At 36.9% G+C, this 26779-nt stretch overlaps 4 protein-coding genes across 7 annotated transcripts; 1 reads left to right on the plus strand and 3 right to left on the minus strand.

Annotated features, from left to right (window-relative positions):
- Window positions 1–72: 72 nt before the first annotated feature.
- LOC143460392 (uncharacterized) lies at window positions 73–3062 on the minus strand. Its single transcript, XM_076957881.1, has 5 exons — window positions 2906–3062; window positions 2473–2666; window positions 2120–2306; window positions 1793–1933; window positions 73–1291 (listed from the first exon to the last, which is right to left on the minus strand). Exons 1-5 carry the CDS (start codon window positions 3006–3008, stop codon window positions 996–998), a joined length of 921 nt encoding a protein of 306 aa, XP_076813996.1. The 5' UTR covers window positions 3009–3062; the 3' UTR covers window positions 73–995.
- Window positions 3063–4645: 1583 nt separating this feature from the next.
- On the minus strand, window positions 4646–6659 carry LOC143459705 (uncharacterized). Its single transcript, XM_076956946.1, has 5 exons — window positions 6379–6659; window positions 6097–6290; window positions 5648–5834; window positions 5410–5550; window positions 4646–5065 (listed from the first exon to the last, which is right to left on the minus strand). Exons 1-5 carry the CDS (start codon window positions 6473–6475, stop codon window positions 4728–4730), a joined length of 957 nt encoding a protein of 318 aa, XP_076813061.1. The 5' UTR covers window positions 6476–6659; the 3' UTR covers window positions 4646–4727.
- A 1103-nt stretch (window positions 6660–7762) lies between these two features.
- Window positions 7763–11994, plus strand: LOC143459826 (transmembrane protein 26-like). Of its 2 annotated transcripts, XM_076957119.1 has the most exons (7): window positions 7763–7951; window positions 8099–8156; window positions 8618–8783; window positions 9205–9402; window positions 10394–10545; window positions 10685–10797; window positions 10951–11994. In XM_076957119.1, exons 1-7 carry the CDS (start codon window positions 7948–7950, stop codon window positions 11364–11366), a joined length of 1107 nt encoding a protein of 368 aa, XP_076813234.1. In that variant the 5' UTR covers window positions 7763–7947; the 3' UTR covers window positions 11367–11994. The 2 variants fall into 2 exon arrangements, with proteins under 2 accessions (XP_076813234.1, XP_076813232.1); XM_076957117.1 differs by having other exon boundaries at window positions 7763–8156.
- A 1154-nt stretch (window positions 11995–13148) lies between these two features.
- Window positions 13149–23022, minus strand: LOC143459840 (uncharacterized). 3 transcript variants are annotated; one of them, XM_076957139.1, is made up of 14 exons: window positions 22331–23022; window positions 20940–21163; window positions 18708–18898; window positions 18501–18599; window positions 18333–18429; window positions 17995–18110; window positions 17826–17922; window positions 17555–17670; window positions 17252–17386; window positions 16973–17100; window positions 16122–16330; window positions 15318–15710; window positions 15126–15211; window positions 13149–15045 (listed from the first exon to the last, which is right to left on the minus strand). In XM_076957139.1, the coding sequence occupies exons 2-14, from the start codon at window positions 21127–21129 to the stop codon at window positions 14713–14715; spliced, it is 2190 nt and encodes a 729-aa protein (XP_076813254.1). In that variant the 5' UTR covers window positions 21130–21163; window positions 22331–23022; the 3' UTR covers window positions 13149–14712. The 3 variants fall into 3 exon arrangements, with proteins under 3 accessions (XP_076813254.1, XP_076813251.1, XP_076813253.1); XM_076957136.1 differs by having other exon boundaries at window positions 17555–17691; window positions 22331–23021; XM_076957138.1 differs by having other exon boundaries at window positions 17555–17691; window positions 18333–18426; window positions 22331–23019.
- Window positions 23023–26779: the final 3757 nt, after the last annotated feature.

Genomic DNA, 26779 nt, shown 5'->3' on the forward strand with positions numbered 1-26779 from the left:
AGCTGTCGTAAATAAGAGCATTGAGCTGTCTTAAATTAGAGGCCCATCACAATTGCATAATAGTAAACCAAAAAGATTTTAAAAAAGTTTATTCATTGAGACGTTAACAGTAACACTTAGACCTAACGGTTTGTAAGAATAGAAATGGTGAAATTCAATGTTAAAATAAATCATAAACACTACAATTTCTTAGGGCAAAGATGGCATTGTGCTAAATTAACTTAATTAAGATCGCAACCCATCGAGACAAAACTCTTCTGTGAACACTAGCATGAACTGCGGAGCATGAAGCTAGCTAAAATGTATACTGTTTTGTTAAAGATTAAACGACTAGAATCGTAAGATAAGCGCAGCGGATGTCAAAATGTAAATGCAAATATAGACTTATTTACAAAGAAGATTTTAAACGAGCAAGCAAGTAATAAATCATAAACACACTTGTTTCTTATAGATGCTTATGCTGTGTATGGTTCTTGCAAGCATTTCGGTACGTCTGTGAGACAGTACGGCAGAAGAATCTACAGTAATGCTGTTCATGAGCGCAGAACAAACTTCTCGTATTCTTACATAACAAGAATAAGAGTCAATTCATTCCGTTATAAGCTAACATTACATGTCTTATATACGCAAAGTTGTTCGCAAGTATTTAAAGAGTAACAAAACGACTTAGTAACGTCGGTACCTAATATTAACGTACTGTATACATAATGCAATATATATGAAGCAAGCAATAAGGTAAACTTCGTCAATAGTGTTTTTCAGTATACACCAAATATAAACTAAAAAATGGAACTACTCAAATGAAGAATGTATATTATTTACGCAGAAACATTTTAATCACGAAAATGCAAAATCTTGGTTTGAAAAGGGTTTCGATTTAACAGACCATTCAGTTCATAGCGATTTTTATAAATCGGATATATGTAAACAATAAAAACTGAGAGTATATCAAGTAAGCAACGAACCTTTGCATGTCAGTCATATACATTGTAGCTCTAAGCCAGTACTGGCCTAGTTTTGTACCGGTAAATGGACAGTCCTACCCGAACTATAAGCACAACGCAAACAAATCCAAGCTCGACAGAGGCAAGAACTAAATTGCGATTTGCACCATCAACAAAGCGTAGCCTGCCAATCAATCCGGAGAGTGCTAAGATGATGACTGGATAAATTGTGAAAAGGTAACGGCAATATTTTTCCCACACAAAATTTTCCAAGATAAACCAGGCGACAACAATGACCCAGAGTAAAGATAAAGCTGCGGTCGATCCGTCTTCTATGGAAACCGTTCCTGCACAAAAAATTAAAGCTACTTGAAAAACGTTCACGGTAAGGTTTCTTTGACCTTAAAAGTCTTACATTTTTACGGCTATATTGTTTGTTAAATGACCTTCTGTTACTTTTGCTAAGTTTTTATGCAAACTGGGAAAATATTATACTCGATACCATTTAAGCGTTTTTCTGACAATAGTTCTTAAAACTATTAATCAAAAATTCATAAATATTTCAAACTAACTGAGTAAGTAGCTAGCATGCAGCAAGCGGAAAACAGATTACTTAACTTCAACCCGGTTGATGTTATCCACCAAAGTTAATATTAAAATGTTACAACTATTATTATTATTTCAATGGAAATTATTATAATTTAAAATGTCAATAATATTCATAACCTATCAAATAACAATACAACTTCCATAGGCAACAGTTCAAACGCTCGATTGCTGTAGTATAAACCTATAGAGGGCAATTTTCCATTGAAACTGCGCTAATCAAACCTGAAAAATGCATTCACCTCTTTGAATAGCAGTAGCCGAACTTTTGCTATCTTGGTAAATCATGATGTCAGCCAAGTTGATAAGAGTAGCAACAGTAAGCCAAGTTGCCGGAAGTCCCAATCCGTTTTGGAGAAAAATTCGTACCAACCAAAGCATTACTGCATACAGTATAATAACTATCAACATTTAATAAGAAATAAACAAAATTTAAAACTATTGAAACAGAAAGTACTGGCTTGCTATCGAGGTGGACTGAAAAATAATAACCTATGGGTTTCTATGTTAATTTTGGTATCTCTTTAGAATAATAACTTATAACTGGAATCAATTAGCAAAAAACCCACCTTTACAATTAGCTTCCAAGTGCAAAACATTCTGCCGTACGACTTTACATGAAGCGCCCAGGGCTACATAAATCGAACCGGCCGCTATAACCAGGATGACAAAAGAAAGTTCCAGAATTTCGTTGTCAAAAGCAAAAAGCCATCCAATAGTAGATGACCAGGCCAGTATGTAAGCAGCTAAAAAAGGCTAAAAACAAATGACGAAACTTACATCATTAGCATCTCTTCAATGAACAAGGGCTACATTTCCCAGTTGTAGATCGAAGGGTGAAAGATTGTAACGTTTTGTTTAAGAATGAGGATCACACTGTCAGCGTTCTAAAAATGAATCTATGAAGTATGATAATACTTACGTAAGTTACGAGTGTGGGGTTATTGTTCACCGGGCTTTTGTTTGGCGGTAAAAACAAAGACACGAACAAATAAACGATGGCAACCAAATTCCAGACGTAGATAATTGGCCATACAATTCCGAAAGCAGTTCCCGCTGGAGATACGTGCTGGAAGTACTTACGGTCAATGGCACCGTTTGTGCTTCGATATAGGCCTGAAAATGATTAATTTGATCAGCACACGTTGCACAGTAACATTCCAGCAATCGTTCTTGCGCGATACGAAACGTTGTCAATTCACCAAAGAACTAAAATAACTAGCTGGAGTAGAGTCCTCAAGTTTTAGCCTTGTCTATTAATTAGATATGGATGATCATCATCATGTTTTATTAGCAGTACATTGTTAACAGTAGCTTACATTGTTACCGTTGTCATATACAAAAACATTACTTACCAACTCCTGCAGTGTTGAGGTAGGCAAATATTAAGGATATAATATACGTCACAAAGGCAATTACCACAAACGCTTTGCGCGTCGTGCTTGCACCCATAATCATTTTTATATTTACCACTTAAAAATATCAGTATTCTGAAAAACCAAAATCGGTAACCTTTAAGTAAATTAGATTTCCGTTCTTTCAACTGGTAAGAATCCAACGTCTATTTACTCTACAACAAAAACAATCTTCAACAATCGCTTTCAGAATTAACACCCTAGTTTCAAACCTTTAAACCAGACATGTGCAACCAGTGGCCCGCGGGCCGCAGTGCGGCCCGCCAGGTTGTTCCAAGCGGCCCGCGTGGTGCTCAGCAAAATGTTAGAAGTTCATACTAGCCATCACTATTTGATGCAGTTTACATCAAAGCAATGAAAATTTTCGAAATTTTCGCATTTTCGTGTCGTGGACTACATTAAATCTATTTCTTAACTATATAAACTGCATAGGAAAGTCGTTTTATGATACTATTTTTTTCTGAAAAAATCATGTGGCTCGCGTTGTCATTCAAAATTTTGTATTTGGCCCTCCAGTGAAAAAGGTTGCACATGCCTGCTTTAAACCCTGTCATTTGTACTCAGAATGTTTCAATGCAAAACATTTGTATGCTTATACTTATATGGTTCTTAAGGAGAGAATAGCTTGACATCGTGGCTATGGGTAAAAAAACTTATTTGAAACATCTGCCTGACCTGTTTAACTTATAACTTATAACTATCTTACTAATTACTATACTATAGGCCTATTATGCCTTAGAAAAAGTGGGTTGTTAGCGCAGTCACGCTTGGTTGATTATTACCAGAGGTTTTCAAGAAATCGAAATTGAATCTAACCAACCAACACTCCCTTACCTAGTACTAGTAGGTGCGCTACTAAAAGCTTTATGAAAAGCTTTTGTCTGCGGACATGACTTGCCTATACGTATGACAGCCAATACGCTATTATCCATCTTTTCTGATACACTCTAGTGAAACAAATGCCCTTAAGGCAGTTCACCGCGTTGTAGTTGGTTTATAAGATTGCAGAACTTGGCAGCCATTGCGCCCCATTCTGCTCTCTTCACCCATATAACCGATGTGAGTCAGTTGACTGCGCTGTCGAAAAGAAAAGGTTGTAAACGAATAATGACGTACCTCTAGTCACATGACAAATGTTATGTAACAGCTCACAATGAGCGTCATTTCGTGACTTGGTAATCCATGCAGGAAGCAGAGCGTAATACGAGAACATAAAAGCGAGAGACGCATTTAGACCTACGTTTCTATGTTGATGGTTATGCCACTCTACGTTACTTAATGCATAAAAATCGTGGGGTTATGCAAATTTCCAAGTATTTTAAGAAGCCAATTTTCAATTACATTAACTAGAATATAGTTGGTTGCCTAAACGCAATTTAGTAATCCAATAAAACCTTCTTGTTTAGTTGTTACAAAATCTGAAACTGACCAAAAAGCTTGTCACTTCAACAAACTAGAAAGACACGTTTTAAAAATGAAAACGATTTATTCCATCAATGCAATTACTGTTAATTTAAAACAAAATATCAATAGTTCCAACACACGAAATAAAACATTACAAAAAATAAACTCAATAGAGTTTCAATCTATTTTGGAATCCGCTAATTGCAAAACTAATAATTAAAGTAAAACACACGCAATGATAATTTCACGAGCATTTCAGCACATCAATAAAAACAGAAACAAATGTGAAAGATATGGTTCAAAGCTTATTATAAGCGTCATAAATTTGAATAAAGAATTAAAACGTGCAAAGTGTACATTACATTTCCGTTAACTTAACATTGCTTATAGTGGCGTCATCGTGAATTTTAACAGGGCCCTTTTTCCACCTAAACAATGCAATAAAAATCCGCAGGCAGAAAGCCAGTACAACGATACCAAGTTGTACTGAGGCAATGATAAGATTTCCAGAAGCATTATCAAGCGGCTGTAGTCTGCTTATGAGCGCAGATAAACCGAGGATAAGCACGGGGTAGATTGTGAAGTTGTAGCGGCAATACTTTTCCAAGATGAAATTTTCCAGTACAAACCAGGTTCCAACGTATGCTCCCAGCAGAGACAGGCAAAGAGTAGATCCGTCAACTGGACCCAGCGTACCTGAAAATTAGACACAAAAGGTGAAGTGTTTAATAAATACGTTATTGCATAAATAAATTGTATTTCCTCTAAATTTCCGACTCACATAATAAAGCATTTAAGGATAAACACGTTAATTTCGATGCATTTACCGATATTTAAACTGCGATGGACTAATTCGCTTTATATGTATAGCTTAACTGTACGATTTTAACTGTTGTTTTGCCCGGTAAGTTTCTTAGCATATGTAATGGACTTATTGTATTAGCACCATCCTCTAGTAAGTGCAATGTATAAAGTATCAGTAAAGTGATATATGTCTAGTCCTACTTACTACAACTACACAATACATACTTATCGTTTACCTCGAAGTATTGGCGGAACAACGTTGAAACTATCTTGATAAATTATGACGTCACCCAAGTTAATGAAGCAAGCGATGGTAAGCCAAGTGGCCGGCAAACAGAGGCCATTTTGTATAAAAATCCGAACCAACCAAACCATAACTGTGAAAATAAACAGTACATTTTTCTTCACAAAATATTGGCTCAATTGAAAATAGTTAACAACAAGCCAGCTGTGTAAATTTGCGCTCTATTTTACCTTTGCTGTTAGGTAATAACTCGGTTTGATTGTCGTAGACTAGTTTGCAAGAAGCGCCAATAGCAAAGTATGCGGAGAAAGCGGCCAGCAGCAACAAAGCCAGAGAAAGCTCCAGAATTTCCGCGTCAAATGCGAAAAGCCATCCCACTGTGGACCCCCAAGCTAGCGTGTACCCGCACAGAAAAGGCTGTGGAAAAAATACATCAGTATATCGCTATTGTCCAACAAGATTTGTAGCCGTTTCACTTTTGCTATCTGAAACTACGTTTGAAAGAAATATAATTGGACACTGTGACTACAATCCGTCAAACATTGCCTGTATATTATGTTGGATTGTAACATCCAATGTGTTAACGTAAAAATTTGTCTAGGTTATGTTTATCACGGCCTACAAAATGGCTCAATTTTAGACTAGATCTACAAAGATTCGGCTTAGTTGGTTTTCTTACTGTAGATATTAGAGTTGGCGAGACATTGACTGGGCTTTTTTCCGACTTCAACCACATTGATACAATAACGTACAAGATTCCAACACCATTCCACACATATATAACGGGCCATATTATGCTAAAACCTATTCCAGCAGGCGATATGTGTTGAAAGTACTTGCTGTCCACGTAACCGTTTGTACTGTAGTATAGCCCTGAAAATGAATACATTAAATCAATTAAGAACGTATTGGTAATATATTGCATCAGCTTAGATTCCTAGACATACGCTAAACAACTTACCTGGTACTCCTGCCGTATTCAGATAGGCCAGAACCAAAGAACCAACAAAGACCAAAAAGGCAACAATTATTAAAACTTTTTGAAAAACTCCGGCCATTTTTTATTCTTGCAGTTTAGAAAAACACACGAAATCTCAAACCTGTAGAGTTATCTGGTATAAAAGCAAAAACTTTCAATTACAAACGGATATTAATAGCGTAAGAAAATTTAACTCCTATACTTTTTCCAAAATCTTCAATGCCCAAACAGTCGTTTTGCTGTATAGATTGGCGCAAAATGCTATAAGCGAGCTTCTGAGGAAAGCTGACGGAGCTCCAACATGCTCTGCATTTATACCTTTAACAACTCAAATACAAACGACACCAATCATGTGACTGGGTTATATAATCTTGCTATAAAATTTTACGTCCGCTGCATGTTGGTCTATCTTCTGAAGGCAACGAGTCAGGAAAAGCAAACAAACGTAAACAGCTATGGAAAAGATAACAACCACATTGCGCTGGTCTACCTGTGCGTAATTTCTACCTTTCATCAAGTCACCTTACAGTCAATATGTGGTATGTAAGCTACTTTCAAAATGAATTTTGTTAAACTAAAAATAATCAATTTTCGTCTTTATTACCCGCGAAAGCTTGCTCTGGATTTCGGTAAGTATGATGGCGCCACAATTTACTAAATATTTGAGTACATTTATACGCTTACTTATCATTTTCAGAGAGATCATTTAAATACTTTTGGTTACGAATTAAGTTATTTATTATCCAATTTCAGTTGTGCAGCTGTGGTTTAACGATAAGAACAAATTTTGTTGCGCAAGTAAAGGACGTTTTGAGCAAACAAAACACAAAGCTTTTTTATTCTTTGCACAAATCATTGTTTGCTTTCCGCCCGCGGGCGTGTAAAAGTGTGGTCAGCAGGCCAGATAAGACACGCCTGTTTTAATTGAAAGTTGGTAAAAATAGCAGTTATATAACGTCTTATAAAATCTTGTCCACATGTTATGTAATTTGTCAGTCGATTATATAACTTTTGAATATACTCTATAATTGATAATGTCATGTAACTTGTTTAACGTTTTCCATGATATTTTTCATGTCCGTATGATTTTAGCTGTTACATAAAAATACTTGGAGATTTCTACAAACTTAACATTTCAACTAAATAATAACTTTTGCACAAGCCTACAGGATATCTTTACAAAACTATATACACTGCAACGAAGCGAAATTTAAATTAGTGTCCAAAAATTGCTATGTTTTCTGAAATATATCGACCGATAAAAATGTAGTCGCTAGATAGCAGTATCGTTCCGGCTTGATGTCACGACGAAACAGATAAATCTTTTTACTTCCATCTGGCAGTTTATAAACGTTCAAAACCTCTTCGTTCGGGAGTTACCACGTTGTTCTTTCACGATTTCTCTTGAACGTGTGCTGATAACTTGCGTAGGTTTTTATTGAAACATCATTGGATCTAACTCTCAGTTTGGCAAGTTCAAACCGCACCTTTGTACAGTGAGAAGTTGAATATCCAAAGATCACGCAAGGAGCATATTTCACTCACATCGAAATGTGTAAGTTTACGAAAAATATTACGCTGCGGTTCGCAAAAGCATTCATCACGCGAGTAGTTTTCGCAGTTCACTGTTTCGTCATAGTCTATCGCGTTGTATCGGCCTATCAGAACAGCATGTACTGGCTTTTACTACTATCTCTGTTAGGCTTATTCGGAGAAACATTTGTCACAATGATAAAGAGATCAGGAAAAGAATGGATGTGGTAAGTTTCGGAAATTTCGTTGCTTTAATTTTTTTATAAAAAAGCTAAATTTTGAGTTGATTTTTTAAGCTAAATTTTTATTCACTTAAATGTGTGCTATTTTAAAGCACAAAATTTTATATTTTTGATACCACTGATAATGTTTACGGGACTTTTTATTTCAAAAATAAAAAGAAAATTAAAAGCAAAATTAAAAGCATATTTCAAATTTTATACGTGTTGCCAGGTCTATTGTTTTGCTAATACGTAAACGTAAGGTTAAGCCCTAATGTTGATTGATGTCTCAAATCAATTACAAAAACGTTAAACACGTGCACAAGCTCGATAAAAAGACTTCCGACAAATGGTATACTGTAAGTTGTAAAGTTTTTTCCGTAACAACCTATGGCGATAGGTGTTTTGGAGAATTTCTTGATGTTGTACGGGAACCTTGAACGACAACATTTTCTGTGGATTTTTAGGTTTTCCCCCGCAATATTCTGCTATTTGATCGCGGCTGTGCCTCCGATATGGCTGCTTGAATTACAATTGATCGAAATAAGATTGCAAAATGCAAAAAGAGTCGACGCATCCAATATTACCCTGAGCACCGCTCAGTCAACAGCTGTCAACGCATTTGGCTTGACCGTAAGTGTCTTTTGATCTTTTTGTCTGAAATAGCCGAACATCAAACGCGCAGCTAAAGAGTGGTATGCTATAACTCAAGTCATAATCGGATTTTCTTACAGTTATCGAAGATTGACGTGCCGTTATACTTCTTTGTTAAGTCCATAATACTTCATTATATACGTTTGTAAATTGACTATGAAATTGAAAGACCTTGTATAGCGAACAGAAGGCAATAATAAATTTGAGCCTTAATTTAGTGACCTATCGTTACATTACAAGTGGACGCAAAATGTTAATATATAAAGCAGGTTTTTTCAGTGCTGGTAGCATTTCCCTTCCGTGATCAATAGACTTTCTTATACCACTTGCATATAGGCTGCATCCGTTCCACTATTGCTTGTAACTGGGTTATGTTTGTCAGCTGTTCAGTTTTTAACAGATTGACATCCCCCTTCCTTTGGATCATGCTGGCTGGGCGTTGGCGATGGAACAGGCTCTATTGTTCATTGTTATATTGGGAAGATGGTTCATGCCGAAAGGAGAAATTTCACGTAACCAGCTTTCTCAGATTCTACTCGTTTATCTCGGTATGGCTGCCGACATCATGGAACTGTTTGAAGTCTTCAAAGAAGAGAAGGTGAAGGTTTAATCTACTTAACCGGATACATTTCTTCAATTGTAAGCCACACATCCATGTCGTTACAATCCAAGACAAACCGAAATTATCGGGTTCAACGATCTGCAACCGCTTACACATCTATTTCACCAATATAAGGTCATGCATAAACTGTAAGTCTAATTGCTGCACGTGTAGGTTGATAACTGATAGGTTTCCTCTAAATTTCGTTCGTTCGTTTGTTATCTATTATAGCATACAAAGTGGTTAACTACGGAAGTGCCAGTTCATCTTAAGGTTATCAGCAGCACAGTAATGCGACTAAAATGATTTGCGATAAAACATGTTACTATCGCAGAAAAACAATATTGAAAAGAAATTAATTTGCTTAAAAGCGCATTTCTTTATGAGAAATTTGAAATTAATCTTAAGTGATTAACTGTTAAAGTTAGTGATTAAGAGGTATATTCCAATTCATTCTTCCCAATTCTGCCAATGAGCCGTGCGCTATATACGACCGTAAATGTCAAGTTTGTATTGCTTGTACAGCACTATATGTTGTCATAGCAACCGTCAAATCACTTTATCCCAAAAAAAGTTAAAACGTGTTGCTGGTAGATGATAGCGGATCGTGCAATTGATATCTTGTGGGGTAAATTTACCCATAAAAACCTAACATACACATTTGTCACTTCCATTTCCTTGACAAAGCATTCGACAAAGTCTGTCTCCGCAGCGTATTATAATATGTTGACGTTTGAATGGGCTTGAATGGAAATCTAGCTTGACGAATGGGTTTCACCAAACTTATTCTCGCCCCAGTTCAAATCGCTGCACCTCAATGCCCTTTACAGCACATTTGGGTTATTCGTGACGATTATGGAAACACTTAAAGGGTATGGTCAAAATTTCTCCCTTCACCACCCCTTACAAAAACAGAGTTTCGACGATCAGATTCTTTAATCCAATTTGATAGTTTTGGTGACGTAATGATGACGTTGTCGTGTTGCAGGTCGCGTTATCGCAACACCTGATTTATCCGATTTTATCTCTTTGGTCCTGGGCGTTACTTCAGTACACTTTAGTCATCACGGCCACGAAGGCGAAAAAGCCACGCTACGGAGACCTTGAAAGCGACGACGACATCAGTATCTCTGAGTCTAGGTAAGGAGTTGTCCCAAACTAACAAAAGATTAAAACACAGTAACTCATGATTGTGAATTAAATCATGGGGTTTTTGCTGCTATGTGCGACTACTTTCAACACATAAAAAACGTTTTAACTTTATTTGAAAAATCGACAGTGACTGTTTTTCTGCAACGTGCAAAAATGTAAACGCCGATATCCTGGGAATCATGTCAACAATTCTAATGCAGGATGGCCCATTTCTTTGCTTTAGGCTTTACCTACTTGTCGGTAAGTAGTTAAACTACCGGTACTTTATTTCTTGCTGAAGTGCTTTTCAGATTTCAGTGCATTACCCAGTTTACATTTAAATTATTGGTGCTGGAAATTTCTTCGAACTATACAAGAACGCTGGCCACTATTAATGACCATCTATACAAACAGGACTGCAGATTGTTAGCCAGATGATGGTTTTCTTTATCTGCAAGAACATGCTGGTTCTTCTCCTTCAAATATACCGTCTGATCGTGATCTACATGGAGAAAGACAAAGACGAGGAAATGGATGAAACGAACTCAAGCGACACAGTTGTGGGATCCAACTCTGACCCAGAAACACAAGTGGAAAGCGGATCAAACGATGGAAGAAGTGTTGCGGGAAGCCAGATTTTGACAAACGAGAACGAGACTCAGCAAGAGAGTGTGGGGAACAACAAAGTGAGCCCATCTCCAAACAAATACGCCCAAGATAGGAGTTGCCCCGGATCGGGGCTCAGGCAATCCTGGTCGGAGCCTAATGATCAAAGTCACAACGATGTCGATCATCCTAATTTTGTCAACATAAATGATCCGACATCGTAAGGCACCAAATCGAAGGAAGGTTGCACGCTTCATGTATAATGTCAACAAGCACCAAAAAGAAGGCCAAGTGCTCTCTAAAGTAACAAAGAAATCCAGGTTGGAACAAAAATGTCAACATTTTTACTATACCAGTGACATTCAATATTCGCGAACTGAAGTCAAGGTGATCACTATTCATTCCATCGCAGCATTCTGTCTGAAGTATTGAATTCTTGCGCTAATGGAAGTCTTAACAAAAGCTGAAACATAGCTGAAAATAAAATGAGACTTTTTTAATGGTAATTTAAGCATAGCAACGTCGTTCAAAGAGATTTCAGGTTTATTATTTCATAGACTTTGAAAAAATGGAAACATTTCCTTCTCTAATAATAATAATAATAATAATAAATCTCTAATAATCTCTAATAAATAAATATCTAAGATAATAAATATCTCTAAATAAGATAATAAATATCTCTAATGAATAACGTTTCTATCCTTTGCGCTTCAAGTAGGTATGGCCTATACTGTGTAAAACTGAGTGCATGAAATTTAAGAGCAAATAACACACTTATCGTTTTGTTTCGCGTCAAACTCGTTTGCGGTGTATTTCTGCCAAGGTAACAATGTATCATGTTGTTTTGAGTTCCATTAAATTTGTATAAAAATGTCTGGGTGTGGGCCTACATCGAGGGTCATTGCCAGCATTCGACTATATACGCAACATTAAACGTAGAATAAATTGTTCCACTAGTTGGTGGAATAAATCATAATTATTAGACAGAAATAAGTTGGACACTTTGAAATACAGAAGTTTACAAACAAACTAGTAGCCTTAAATCACCATGTGGAAAGTTTAAAAATATGGATACCAATAAAGCGACACTCGAATTTTAAAACCCATTCTTTCTCAGTCAGAGGTAGTAGCTTTAGTAATTTCTAATGCCACCGTCATGGGGGCCATACCTGTGAGTTTATATAGGCCCCCTGCTGAGGTGAGTGCACGTTTTTGTTGAAGTCAATAAGACGTTTTTAAAAGAATTTTTCTAATCGTGCAAAACGTTGAGCAGACCACGGGTTTGCAATCTTAATTGGTTTCAAACAATGACCTTAATCTTTGTGCTTTGTGCAAACAGAAGCTGGATGAGGGACAGGTAAAACCAGCTTAGGTTTCTAAAAACAACTGTTGCTAACTTATATCCACTTGAAACGCAAGAGAAATAGGCCGACTTTGAAACCTATGTGTTACCGAGGTTTATAGGTGGTTATTTTTCATAACAAATATACTTTAAATTGACCATTTCAAAGCAAATATGTTAACTGGCTATATTTTAGTATCCTACTTTCTCTTTCAAATTTCACAACCATTTATTCGCGAGCTATTCGTTTCTTTTTCGACTATGCTTTAACAAATCATTTTAATCTAAAAGACAAGGCAAAATGATACTAACCCAATTGTAGAGTTCAAAGCGGAACGTGATCATTGAATCTTGACAAAAAGATTGAGCCGGCGCATTGTCATTTCGACACGCCTTGGCCTTCACGGCAAGATCTTAAAACACCAACTTCACCGAGAAACTTGTTTTTCAAAGTGATTGAAGAAATGGGCGTGAACCAACAGTGGTTACCTTTGGAAGCTACAAATTTTGAACGGTCTTTAAGGGAGAAAAGACTGCACTTACACCGCGAATCTGAAAAGCAACCCTTTGAAGAGTCGTCATGGAATACTTATTTCAAGTTAACTCTATTCGTCCAACGTTTAACTGTCGTAGCGCCATCAAGCGGGCGATATAAAAGCAAGGGTGGAATTACCGATTAAACTTTATTTCAAAAGGATCTTAACAGTCACGTATAAAACTTCACAAAAATCTATGCTAGAAATTCAAACAAAATAGTGTTTTAAACGAAGTGGAAGCCAGTAAAAAGGCCCACAACCTGATTTCTCCGGGCTTCGCCAGCCATTCAATTGACACAGATTAACACAAGCTTCGGTGAATACTCGTGTGATCAGTTGCACTGACAAACCGTTCCTCAGCAAAAAATGAAAACTGAGTCCCTCCTTTCCAAGAGAAGTTCAGGAATTTTGTCCAGCGTGAAAGCTATTAAATCGTGTCCAAACATTATAATCCGTTTCAAATATGGAAGGAACAAAAAAGTCAATCACAAAATAAGGGAAACCTCAGGGTCGAAAAAGAATCTCATAATTCGTCGTGAAACAAAAACGACATGAAACGAAAAAAAATGAAAATTTAAAACACAGATTTGAGGCGGAGCTTAAATTGCAAATTTCAATTGAAACCAATCAATCAACAGTATATATGTCAACACGCAGTAAGCGTCAGTAAGTTTGTTAAGAGTGCATTCTCAGTACGCACAGTTGAGAGAACAACAAGTCGTATATATCCTTGAGACTGTTTGACATGGACATTGCCAAACGTACTAGCGCAACACCAAGCAAGAAGTCGTCGCTGTTATGCTGTGAAAGGGAGCAGAAACACGTGATGTTTCGATTCAAAAAAGTTCAGTGCCGGAGTCAGTTAAAAAACTATTTTCAAACCATGATTTGGCGGGAAACAAATATAGCATAAGTAAGAAATTGTACGTCAGGAGCATTACTTCAGCCAATCGCATGTACAGAAACACTGGATCTATCAGGTAAACGTTACCTAAAGTGAAAACGTAACACAAAAGTCACTTCGTACTACGGTATCAAAAAATGACCATGGTGATGGGTTGACAGGTTATAGTTGATGACACAACCAAGTTGAAATAAAAATTTTGAAAAGAGCACAACCTATGAAATCTACTTCGAAACAAAGACGGATCTGATTGAAAGAGAATGCGCTTGAAACTTTATCCTGACCAAAAAAGGATCTCATAAAATAGGGTGAAGCCTGTATAAAGCAGTAAAGGACTAGTGAACCCACGCGCAACAACATTCGGCAGTGGATGAATTTGTAGAAGGCCTTCAGACGCAAAGTCAATTTTGGAGTCAGCAAAAAAAAGACAGCAAAACAGAATGATGCGAAATGTCAAAGTTAATACCAGTGACATGTTTTTTAAACATTCCACTGCTGACAAAACTCGACTCCAAATGATAGGGTCAAAAAGTTAAGATTATCACAATAAGCACAAAACGTATTCGCGTGCAATTCAACCGACTGTAGCATGAAAAAGTGACCCTGAGACGACAGGTAGGGTCGACAAACATCGCGCAACATATACAACAATACCATTTTGTCAATGTACAGGAAAAAAGACGTGATAAGGACGAAAAGCGCTTCGGGTACGGATTACTGGCGGATACTTGCGGAAGTCGCCAAGTTAAAGCTTGCACCGAACCATCGAGGCTAAACCAAGCGTTGAGTTAACACTTCACAATTCGAGGCGCTTCAGTAATGTTTTCTATAGGTAAATCTGACTGTGTAGTTGACTGAAAACTGTTGCTTCCCTGAGACACGTCTGTTAGTTGAAGCTGATGTCGCGATGATGAGCCAAGATGTGTGGATGACGTGGGCCGGCACAGTGGTGCGTTTTCGTGGCTGTTGCCGGGTGCCAAGCTCGATGTACGGTCATCGTCTCGCCTCTGCCGTTTCGAATCGTCATTTAAATCTACATTCTGATACCGCTTTAGGTTTAGAGCCGCAATTTCTCGAGGCTCTGACGGAGAGCCGACTGGGGTGCTGTCAGAAGGCAAGCTCTAAAAGAGAGAAAATGAGTTTAAGTGATCTAACTGGTGATACAACAGTTTATCCAATTAGGTGACAGGTCTACATCTACCTGTACAGAGGTTTGTGATACCGGCTGAGTACTGCAAACTGGACTACAATAAGCGGTTGCCAATTCATCAATGGAAGATAGGACATCTGGAAAGTAGACAAGAAACGAAAGGATTTTAATATTTTTGCAACACTTTTCGGGAAACCTTGTTCAAGTATAGAACTAAAGAGCATCTTGCGCGTTTTACTTCACCTGGCGGTAACGGAGTTGTTCGAGTTAAGCTTGATGTGGTGGACCTCAAGAGCGACGGAGTGATCTCTGCTGGTTCCACGGGTCGAAAGCTGTGTTTATCCGGAAAACTGACTGCGACCGACTTGCTGCTTCCAGTTGTATGAGATGCGACGCCAATGCGTGAATTATTGTTGCAGTTGGCCTTGCCAGGGAAGATGCCGACACCTTGGCAACGAGCCGCTGTTGACAGAGGTGCGAAGTTTCCTGAATCGGTATACCCCACGTTGATGGCAGGATCAATGGAGTCGAGCGATACGGACGAGTAAGCGTTCTCGTTTGCCGGCAATGTGGGCATTATGTTGTCGAACATGTCGATGTCATCAACGTAGTCGCCTTCGAGGAGGCCGTTCATTTCTGAAAATGGTTGAAAACAACATAACTTAACACTCAGTGTAGTCAAATTGCAAGACATCGTTAGTTGTGGCTTTGTACAGAAATATAGGAATGAAACTAGAAATATAGAATAGCAATAAGCATGGATCACTAACCAGTAATCACTATAGTGTCCACCTTATGGGTGCAAACATTTTCAAAGAAATAAGCAGCCATATCATACCGTAATTATGAAGTACACTTTCAATCCTTAATTTTTTCATTAAAAAGTAAATCTGAATAATTAAATCCCATGAAATAACTTCAACAACCTCCTTATCAGAATATTCCAACCAATCTTATATAAAAAATGGATGTAAGTATAAAAATAAAATGAAATAAAAATTGAATGAAAATAAAAATGAAAATAAAATGAAATAAGAAAAACGTTACCCGAGTAGTCATGTGAAATCGAATCGGTATAAAATCCAGGCGTATGACTTTGTTTGTTGTTTCTCCTCGTGGTGCGAATATCAAGCAAATGCTGTTGCAGGGCGGCAGTGTGGCTATGCGGAGGGAGGTATGACATGGTGTGTACATCGTTGCTGTTTACTGCTGCCACAGAATGATCTGTTTCATCAAGAAGTTTGTCCATATAGTCCCTGGATTGAAACGGTATAACTGTAAAATTGAACGCATTGCAATACCAACTACAGAGAAGGTAGGTACTGCAGCATATAACATGTGCGGCACAGAATGCAGTGCTAACATATCTTTCTAAGTTTGAATACAGATACTTCGTAAGCCGGTTCAAGTGGCCAGTTTTGGAGGTGGCAGGTCCTTTCTCCTTGTGTTAGTACTGTGTTTTTCGGCAGTAAAAATAAGAGGTTTTATGGCCCAGTTAAGGAGACGATTAATTGTGTTTTTTACAGATTGGAAGCTTTTTGGCTATTTTCTACCAAGAATATTATTTTGGTCCGTACAGTAGTTTACTAAGAGACTCAAGTCTTAAATTGGTAAAAAACACAAATGTGCAAATAAATAAGAAATGTGTAGAAGTATATGAGACGGCAATAGTTACTAAAATGCCTTAATTTTTTAGGCTGGGCCTTGCAACTGAATCCACCCTTTGTAAGTGCTTATGTGAAGAAGCAATTTACACATAGGTGAGCCATAAAACGTACATGAGGTACACTCGTTGTTTAAAGCCACCGTGCTGCCACCTGTCAAAATGTGTCCACAACCTTGTGCCAATAACTAAGCGGTTAACAGCTCAATGAAAACATATCAACAAGTTAACTTACGTAATGCCTGGATGCAGAGTGTCCTTTTTCTTGCCTAACCTTGTCTTAGCGTTAAAGTTATCGTACCGCTCCGTCTTTTTCCATATGTAGTAAAATTTAACAACTTCTCCGATGCTTTTGGTTTTTACCTATGACAAGTCAGCAAATTGCCGTTACTTTCGAAAACAAGTTAGGTAAGTAGTCTCATCAGCAACCTTCCGTACGTAAGGAGTTAAGTAAGTTTATTACCAGTAAGCAAGTAAGTTTGTTATTTTTGCAAGAAAATTTTCTTGCTTTCACCTTGTTGTGATGGATACTGTGAAAGTCCTTTCCATAGAGTGACAATCCATTTTCAAACTGCTGGCATTCTTCTTCTGACCACGCATGTAACTCACTGGAAAGTGGCAAAGGACGCCATTGGTACTTCCTAATAGCCTAACAAAACAACCACGAAATTGTGATCAGTTTCTAAAAATACATTGTTGTAGAAGAAAGAAAGAAAACTTTACGTAGAAAGAAAACTGCAGTAGTGGTGTTTTCTACGCATGTTTGGTATTGTAATGTTGTAACAACTAACTATGTCATATCCATAACCCATGGTACCTCGTCAACATCATTATCGCATTGAGCAAGTAAGAAAAGTGCATCTTCGTTATCCCGAATGTGTAAACCAGTTGGGATAGCAAGCGTGTCGGCATTTGGCAAATTAGTGGCACCAACTTTAAACAAGTAGCTTTCCACTAAACACACATGCCAGACGACAAATATCAAATGCAAAGCATTAATAACGAAAAAAGTAGAAGGAAGATGTTGTTGCTATAATAAGGGTGCATAAAAATATTGAAACTACACAACACACTACTGTACTACACACCTTTAACTTCAGAAATTCTTTCAGGGTCCCATACTAGTTGATCTGTCGCTGTATCATAATCTGGGTTCTGATGCTTCAACTCGGGTATACTGTTCACCTGCACAGTACATGTAATTATCAGATAACTTGTAAACGCCACCATGAAAAGTTCCAAATCCATGCGGCCTACTTGATATTCGTCTCCCACTCTTGGAATTTTCTTCCAGTCTTCGAGAGCAGGAGGAACGTAATCTCCACCTTCATCACTAGAATCTAGGTGAGATGGACTCAACAACGAAGTGCTTGCTGTGGAACATGTGGGTCAGCATATTAATGTATTGTTTATAGTGAAGAGCTACAACACATTGGTTATAAACTTATATTCAATGGTAAAATTACAAAAATAATTGTTTAAAAAATGTTGACTGTACAGTGTTTAAAGTTTCCCAAAAAAGTTTAATGAACTACCTGATAAAAATATTGAAAACCATAAAGCATTAAGTTTAACAAATGTACGAGTACACATACATCTCAGTCTTCTCAAGTGGTCTTCTTTTTGACCTGAATCTTTCCTTTCTTCGGCCTTATCACTCTTGTCATCATCCACATTTTCTGGGCTTCCCTGCGGAAGTTGCAATTATAAGATTACTACACTTCAGCCACATATATATATGTCAATATGCTATTTCATCATACATCATTTTCTGGGCTAGATTCTTTTTCTTCTGTGTTGTCTTGATCGCCAGCTCTGTTGTAATATAAGGCAATCAAATCCATCAGTGGCATTTCACTTTCCTGCACATTTCAAAATTGCTGTAATTTTTCAACATTCATTCAAAGAACATGATAGAAATAAACAATTCATTTGACAAGTTATAAGTCATACAATGGCGATGGTTGTACCTTTGCAAGATCATCCAGCTCTTCAGAGTCTTCCTCGTCGTCGTCAGCTTCCTCTTCATCAAGCGTGGCTTCATCATCAAAATCATGCACCATCGCGTCAGCTGTGAGTTCAAATTCACCGTCAGTGTCTTCGTTTGATGTGTTGGATGCAGGAGAAGATTGACCAGTGCTGTCATGCAAGGTCTTAGTTTCTAAAAGATATAAAAAAGTGAAAATATGGGAATGTTTTCATGAAAACAGATCAAGAACTAAATAGAGTTTAGCACAATTATGCCAAGTGCAATATATCCTCCCAGTAGATATACATATACTAGAGCAGGCCTGGCCAACCCGCGGCTCTTTGCATGGTATTATGCGGCTCTTTCGTTCATATTCTATTTGTGTTTTTTAGGATACAGTACAGCATAACTCACATGAATATGCTTAAGTCTACTATGGCTAAGATTTTCTAATTCAGCTGCTTCGTTCCAACCGCTTTTGGGAAGTGCATGCTCGGTCATGTGTGAAACTGCGTATGCCGTCAGAATGGCCGTGTTTCGTCAGAATGGTGTTTTTAAATGTAGCTGGACAAAGGTGTGTATTGAGTGAGGAAGAGACAAAAGATACTTATCTGTGCCAATGTGTATGATGTAGCTCTTTGCGGTTAACACAGTAGAAATGAGGCTCTTTGTCTCTGACTGGTTGGCCACCGCTGTACTAAAGAGCAGATATCAACCACCATTTGGATGGCAAATCATCTGCGCTCACCCACTTTCTGCCCCAATAATGGTACAAGCACAAACGCACAATCATAGCCAGTTGTTCACATTCACAATTAGCATAGCAACATGAACTACGCACACAAACGACCGCAACGCCAATCGAATTAAGCCGTATACACCATCCCTATTAACTAATTCATAATATACGATGTATATATGCCCTGCTGTTTTATTATTTTCACTTTGTGACGTGATAACAAAAAACAGTTGGTTTGATGTTAATGCTACTAATTTCACATTTCAGTCCATTATCCTCTCTTCGCACTCAATTTTATGCGGCCGTGTTTTGAAAATGGGGTTCCGGTCTTATAATGCAGACTATTTTACTGTAGACAAGAACAAACATAGTAAATTGGAACAATTCCAAATTGGGTTTTGTAAGCAAGTGGGCCTATAAATCGTGGGCTTACATAGAGCAACGTAAGTAATATGCTTTCCAAAACAGTTCCTACCTTTAACATAATTTTATGAAACTTGAAACGACGGGGAATGCAGAGAACAACTGCAGCAAGAAACAAAGAGAGAAAAGAACATGACAGAAGAGCACAGGAGGCAAATAATGAATCTTGCGTATCAATGCCAAAAAGGAATAATGAAATAGTTAATTATAATCAACGAAATATTAAGGGCCCTGCTGATGTTGATTGATGTTGATGTTGATTGCTGATGTTGATGCTGATTTACCATGAGCCCCACACTTGGTTAATTTATATCTGTCAAACAGTGATTTTAAAATAAGAAAATGTTTGTTTTCTTTCAGGCTAAACTCTATGTTTGTGAAATAATAACTAGTACTGTTGTTAACAAATAAATGCGATCATGCGTGACTAACTACCTATTGTGGCATGGCAACTAAATGTGTCAGGCTGCTTAATACTGAAAAATACACTGTAACAAATTATCTTAAAATATTTTATATTCCAAAACTATTCCTCACTCATTAAAGCAATACAAATTCTTAAAATAAAATGAACTCATCTCAAATGCAGAAAATGAGGAGACTATGCCAGTCTGGTCGCAAAGTATTATGAACACGTGATTCGAGTGCATCGACATAAGGTCGAGTACAAAACGTTACTTTGACTTAATTCCAGACAAACCTATGTCACACCAGTTGATAGGCTCCACCACAACAGCACAATACCATGCAGTACCGGTAGGTTATAGCCTAGTTGTAGTTGTGCACTACAATGAATATTGTGATGTCATACTGATATCCAATTAAATGAGGTAGGCCTAGATATTGAAAATATTTTGTACAAAAACCAATGCAACAGTTTACCAAAGACAATAAAACTATGAGTTATTTTAAATGCAGATTCGCAAGTGTTAGTGTTATTTATTTGAACTTAACTCATCCACTGAGGCAATATATACTTGCACTTGGTGGATATATTGACATTGGTATCGACTTTTTTCAATACACTTTATTTTATTTACTGTTATTTCAATGAATGAATGAATCATTTACCTCTGTTAACAGGGTGCATGCTGGTTGATGTCTGAGGTTTTTCTTCACTGTTATCTTTTTCATTTTCATGGTTTTCGTTTTTCTGTGGGGTACTGTCCAATTTAACAGTAACTCTTTGAATTGGAATAACTTTTTCACTCATTTTCGCAGTACTTTCCATACCAGTTTCCGCTCCAGTTATGTCTTCCATTTTAGAACGTGCCTAAAGCATTCATTTGCAGAATCTGCCAAAAATTGTAAATGTACAATTCTCTTAGTGTGCATGTATACCTTTAGCGCCCCATACTAGGAATATTTCCAGAAACAACACAAATATGACTACATTAAGGTCAACAATACATTGTTTAAATATTACAAACAACATTAAACATAATTTTGTTCATGGCAACCATTAGTGTTAAAACAAACAATTTTCCTTGTTTTTTTATTGTTACAAATCAGTGTGCATGTAATAAAATTCAGTATGTATACTTCAGACCAGAAAATGTGGCAATTTTTGATGAGAAATCAAGCATGCCAAAACACAAATTTTGGAATGATGGTGTGCACTGAAGCTTCAATTCTTTGTTTATTTATTTTAAATCGGCAATTAAAATACCAAGTTCTTTGTTTATTATGAATTATCGTGAAGATGAAAACGTTCAACCTGCACAGTGACAAATCTTATGCGTGCACGTGCCATGTTTTTAAATATGGTGCATGATAACATGTCTCATGAGTACATGGGCCACACTTTCGACTGTGGCTTAAAAGTTTGGTCCAGAGATCTTGTTATTGGCTAAAAATGAACAATTTCTAAAAATACAGCCTTGTCCCTCCAAAAAAATGGATACTAAGCTTGTTTCCGTAAGATTTTTTAGATGTTTTAATTCTCACCATTGACTGTGGTGAAGGAAAAAGCTGGTGCTAACATTTACTGCATAATAAAATAAAAAAATGCACACATGCACAATCAACAAACAAGAAAAAAGCGAAAAAGCCATCATTAAGTGTTTAAAACACGCAAGATGTTAGCTATACACCGGTATGGAATGTAAGTTTCTTATGCGCCGGACAGCGTAATTTTCAAAAACTGCTGTGCAAAAATAGGCAACAAAAAGTGTACACTGGTATGCGTAAGTGCATACCAAATATTTCTGATGGGTAATTACTTAGCTTGCAAAAAAAGATTTTTTGACCCATTTTGTGCACCAGACATGTGTGGTGGGAAACGCTTGGAAAAAGAACATGAAAAGATACGGAAACACAAACGACATATCCGACTGGAAACTATGGCAGTTTTCGATGAGATTGTGTGCAAAAAGATGCAAATTTTGGTGTTATGGTATGCATTGAAGCCCCATCATGTATTCCACTCCACATAAAATCAGTGTAACAAGAAACCAATTTACCCCATGGCAACTGCAAATTCTCTTTTCTATTCCGTTTTTTTCTTGATCAGACGAAAATAAGTAAAGTGTCTCCTTTTTTTCTTTCTTGTTTTAAAGTTCACAATTGAAATGTATTCGTAATGTACACTCAACTGACCTTCCTGCCTTCGGCGTACTTGTCGCACGGAAATACGTAATGCACACTGGCTGAAACCTCAATTCTTTATTTATTATAAATCGGCCTTTAAACAACCAGATTTTCTTTGTTTATTTACTATAAATCGGCATAAACATGAAAAATTTCGGCGTGCATGTTGGTAAATCTCGTGCATTTAGCTGCCACACTTTCCACTATGGACGATACCGGTACGTCGCTATTACCGATATTGAATACCGTAACCAATGGTTAGAAAGATTGCTGTTTTTAAGGGGAAATTCTCCAGAACAACCAAATATTATATCAAAAGCACAAAACAAAGAATAGCGGGCAAATTAAAAATTTCCAGCAGCCCGGTGCATTTTGCATTTTAAACCTTTTCATCTGTTGTTTGTATGGGCCTAGCACGGATTTGAAACTATTAGGCCTATATCGCTTCCCATCAACCTGAGGAGCCTAGTACGCGCCGCAAAATACGTAAATGACTTTTATTTAGCTTACATCCAAATTTTTTGAAAATAAATTCAACTGTACGCCAACTTATGAACCAAAAACAAGAATCACAATTCGGTGCCAGAAAAACAGACTAACCAAAGTTGTTAAATTTGTGATTGAGACATTGGGCGCTCAATAAAAAGCGGAAAATTTTGAATTGTTCCGCCGTAACCGTGCCGACTAAACTTGACGGAAATACAATCTCCTGGGTATCCACAAAAGTAAATTAAGATGAGAATGTACTAAAATGGAAAATTGGTAAAATAACATATCAGTTTGTGATGATAATATAAAATTGCTTGCAAATCGAATGCCGCATAGAATACGGAAATCGGCAAAGCAAAGCATTGCGTTACGTTATGACATTTAATAATTCGCTTGTGTACTACTCGTGTGAGGTATTACACAAGGAACATATCTGTCATAAAGTCCGCATATGCTGGCGGTAATTGTTTGAATATGAGCGAGGACGATAGTTGGTTGGTAACTTGTTTTGCTTCTGCTTCGATGGATGAGTTCTCATTTCTCAAATTTGCGTGACTATGCTGTTAGTTGCTTGATTCTGTCTATGTAAATTACTAACTTATAAAGTTCCCATTTTATTTATTATAACACAAAGGTTTTCACCTTCGGGCAAATCTTGCTGAATATTACATCGCGCTCAGTAACACGTGAGACGGTAAAAGGGGAGATCGTAAACATTACAACAGTATATATATGTGGCACACTAGTTCAATCGAGGAAATTATCTGACGTCATTAAGGAGAACGCAAGTCTGATAAACAACTGAATTATAGGATTCTAAATTAAATTTCAAACATCTTGGAAAACAACTCGTGATTCGTGACGTAATCGTCACATAGCCTTCTTACCCAGAGTAAAGCTTGCCTGAAATGAAATTGAAGGCAACCTTTACTCGACAAAATTATGTCTGTGGTATAATATTCATCACAGTTATTAAAACAAGAATTTGGTACAGTACAATGACAGAGCTCGGCAAATATAACAAATATCGATACACCGTTTCACTTGAAATACAAAACATGAGACATAAGCTTACAGAAGTGTCGCTTTCCCTTGCGTGTCGAAGGTAAAAAAATGAGCGATCACGTCTGCGTGTGTCGTTCCGCGGCTGTAGCAAGCCTTGTTCGCGGTAGTAAGATGCAGTTTGTTGCGATGTCCAATGGACTTTGTCTTGATGCGTAAAAAATATATACAATAGTTTGCTCATGCTCTTGGAGATGTATAACACGTTAGTAAGGCGATCAAAACTTCATCACATCAACCAGGTATCAATGCCATTAGTTCTGTTGTTTCCGAATTAGTTTGGTTGCTGATATTGTAGATGGAATGTCCTGAAAACTTCCTCGTTGACTAGCGTTCGTAGTTGGCTGATCTTGCTGTTGAAACTTGGTCATCAAAACTTCATAAATAGCTGGTAACATTCCTTCTCGCTCAATATGCAACTAACTCAGCAATTTCGAACTGTTCGGGGCACCAATTTATGACAAATTTTAATTCGTTGATGGTTGAATTGATAGATAGTTTTTCTTCTGACTCGATGATATGGTTGTCATTTCTTGAACGGTTTGATAATGCTGTTTGCTTCTTAAATTTTGTCTATATATATTGCTAAATTATAAAGTCTCATTTTTATTTATTATAACACAAAGGTTTTCACCTTCGGGCAAAGCTTACTGAATGTTACATTGCGCTCAGTAACACGTGAGACGGTAAAAGGGGAGATCGTAAACATTACAACAGTATATATATGTGGCACACTAGTTCAATCGAGGAAATTATCTGACGTCATTAAGGAGAACGCAAGTCTGATAAACAACTGAATTATAGGATTCTAAATTAAATTTCAAACATCTTGGAAAACAACTCGTGATTCGTGACGTAATCGTCACAACGTGTCGCCTATGCATGACTTCCTGTGTATCGTTATAAATCGTGACGTGAGTTATTCTTTCATTTATAGCTATTCATTGCGTCACAGTCTACTAAGTTAACCCTAGAAAGTGGTCAACTTTATTATGTAGCTGTCCCAATGTCTTATTTAATGTAATCGTTTAAACAAGAAACAATATAATCAGTTTATACAGTTGTCATGGTGTACAATTAATTCTAAGATTAAGAAAAGCGAAACAACGACCTGAGACTCATTTATCATCGAGGACAACAATTCTACAGACAAACTTTGTAATTGAAGTGGTCGTCCTTACAGGCTAAGGAACGATAAACAATCATTTCATTACAAGTTCATTAAAGTCAACCAAATTGTAATTGTTTTAAATATACAACGACAAAAATTAGAAAATTTGTGAACGGGGGTTGCTTTGTCTACATTTGTCTCATGTCATATATTTGTTTCACATGTTCATTTGTCTACGTTATCACACTCTACTCAACGACATATAATACCCAATAATGGTATTGCCAAAGAAATTTCAAGCACTCTGCTTTTTTTGTTCCTTCGTTTTCCTACCTAAAATTTTCTGGTTTGTTACTTTTTCCTTGTTTCAAAAATTCCAGTTTATAATTTTCGTTTTATTATTTTCTAGTTTGGAATCTTAAAATTTGGTTAATCTTTCATTTGAACTCCATAGAGCCCTTTAAAATTTATTTGTAAACAAAGCATAATCTAAAGATAAATATTTGAAACTATTTTTGAACTATTGGTTAACCAGCAATTTTATCATTAAACTCTTCAAGTAGTCTTCAAATATGCTACCACCGTAGTATAGAAAATATGCCTGGAAAATAATTTGTAAATTATAGTCGAACCTATTTAGTACATACTAAATTATAAGTTTACAACTCTGTCCTCCAGCCTACAACGTTCAGATTTCCCGTCCCCAATTCAGTTAAGATATTGCCTTATCGAATTTGCTCTTATCATTTACAGCGTAAACACCAGGCAAAGAGAAAGATTGTAGGCTTTAGTCCTAATGGAGTTTTGAATTTTTTTTGTTGTGGAGTTAGGATTTGGAATTAGTCTGCCTGAACAGAAAAAGTGTTTTAGCCTTGTGGCATGTAGTGCCACTTTTATTGTGTAACCAATTAGGCCTACGTAACAGCTGTAATCAGCGTCGTGTTTGCGGTAAGCGCGTTTTTCGTGCTTGCGGATTCTATAAAAGAACCATCGAATTATTGCACCTAACAAACATAAAAAAGTTATAACATGTGTAATCGGTCACATGAGAAAAGTATAGCCTATAGTTAAAAACCTCAAACAATTAAAATTTTTGGCTATGTCTCAGCCTGCAGGTTAGTTACAATCAAAGTCATATTGGTATAGCGGACATATGCCGTATAACCTACGTGAAGTTTAAGTCCAGACTGTCATCTCTGCATCAGTGCTTCCGGTAACGAAACTTTACATTGAGGCAATAATAACAGGAGGGACGCTACAGATTTGCCTAAAATTTTGATACGATTCTCGTTAAGTTTGTTATGAAGGTTCGGTTTTCTATAAGCCATTACACATAACCTAGCCTATAGGCTAGAAGAAAACGTAACTGGACACGGCATTGCACTTACACGAGATTGCATCCACAAGATTTCAACCACGGCATTGCACCTATTCAACGTAATTACTAGGGCAACCAAAAGTCAATATGGTCAATCTTTTTTAACCTGCTCAGAATGCTATCAAACAAGCACAAAACAAATTTCAGCTTTGTACGACGTGTGCTATAGAAGTTATTAGGTCAAATAAAGTCAAAATATTACGTTAGGTCAAAATACGGTCAAATTGTTTCTTTAGGTCTTCTTTTTAGGTCAAAATCTATTAAACTTGTAATTTTGTAACC

The sequence above is a fragment of the Clavelina lepadiformis genome, chromosome 5, assembly GCF_947623445.1.
Source record: "Clavelina lepadiformis chromosome 5, kaClaLepa1.1, whole genome shotgun sequence".
Lineage (NCBI taxonomy): Eukaryota > Metazoa > Chordata > Ascidiacea > Aplousobranchia > Clavelinidae > Clavelina > Clavelina lepadiformis.

What these genes read in the sequence shown, in the direction of transcription:
- LOC143460392 (XM_076957881.1), bottom strand. Translation starts at nt 3,008, where the DNA reads ATGATTATGGGTGCAAGCACGACGCGCAAAGCGTTTGTGGTAATTGCC. An exon ending in CCTCAACACTGCAGGAGTTG is followed by an intron (nt 2,667 to 2,905) that starts GTAAGTAATGTT and finishes AATCATTTTCAG; the next exon opens with GCCTATATCGAAGCACAAAC. An exon ending in ACCCCACACTCGTAACTTAC is followed by an intron (nt 2,307 to 2,472) that starts GTAAGTATTATC and finishes ATTTGTTTTTAG; the next exon opens with CCTTTTTTAGCTGCTTACAT.
- LOC143459705 (XM_076956946.1), bottom strand. Translation starts at nt 6,475, where the DNA reads ATGGCCGGAGTTTTTCAAAAAGTTTTAATAATTGTTGCCTTTTTGGTC. An exon ending in GAATACGGCAGGAGTACCAG is followed by an intron (nt 6,291 to 6,378) that starts GTAAGTTGTTTA and finishes ATTCATTTTCAG; the next exon opens with GGCTATACTACAGTACAAAC. An exon ending in TGTTCCGCCAATACTTCGAG is followed by an intron (nt 5,066 to 5,409) that starts GTAAACGATAAG and finishes TCTAATTTTCAG; the next exon opens with GTACGCTGGGTCCAGTTGAC.
- LOC143459826 (XM_076957117.1), top strand. Translation starts at nt 7,948, where the DNA reads ATGTGTAAGTTTACGAAAAATATTACGCTGCGGTTCGCAAAAGCATTC. An exon ending in TCAGGAAAAGAATGGATGTG is followed by an intron (nt 8,157 to 8,617) that starts GTAAGTTTCGGA and finishes GTGGATTTTTAG; the next exon opens with GTTTTCCCCCGCAATATTCT. An exon ending in TAGGCTTTACCTACTTGTCG is followed by an intron (nt 10,798 to 10,950) that starts GTAAGTAGTTAA and finishes CTATACAAACAG; the next exon opens with GACTGCAGATTGTTAGCCAG.
- LOC143459840 (XM_076957136.1), bottom strand. Translation starts at nt 21,129, where the DNA reads ATGGAAGACATAACTGGAGCGGAAACTGGTATGGAAAGTACTGCGAAA. An exon ending in ACAGTATCCATCACAACAAG is followed by an intron (nt 17,101 to 17,251) that starts GTGAAAGCAAGA and finishes GACTTGTCATAG; the next exon opens with GTAAAAACCAAAAGCATCGG. An exon ending in ACTCTGCATCCAGGCATTAC is followed by an intron (nt 16,331 to 16,972) that starts GTAAGTTAACTT and finishes GTTTCAATCCAG; the next exon opens with GGACTATATGGACAAACTTC.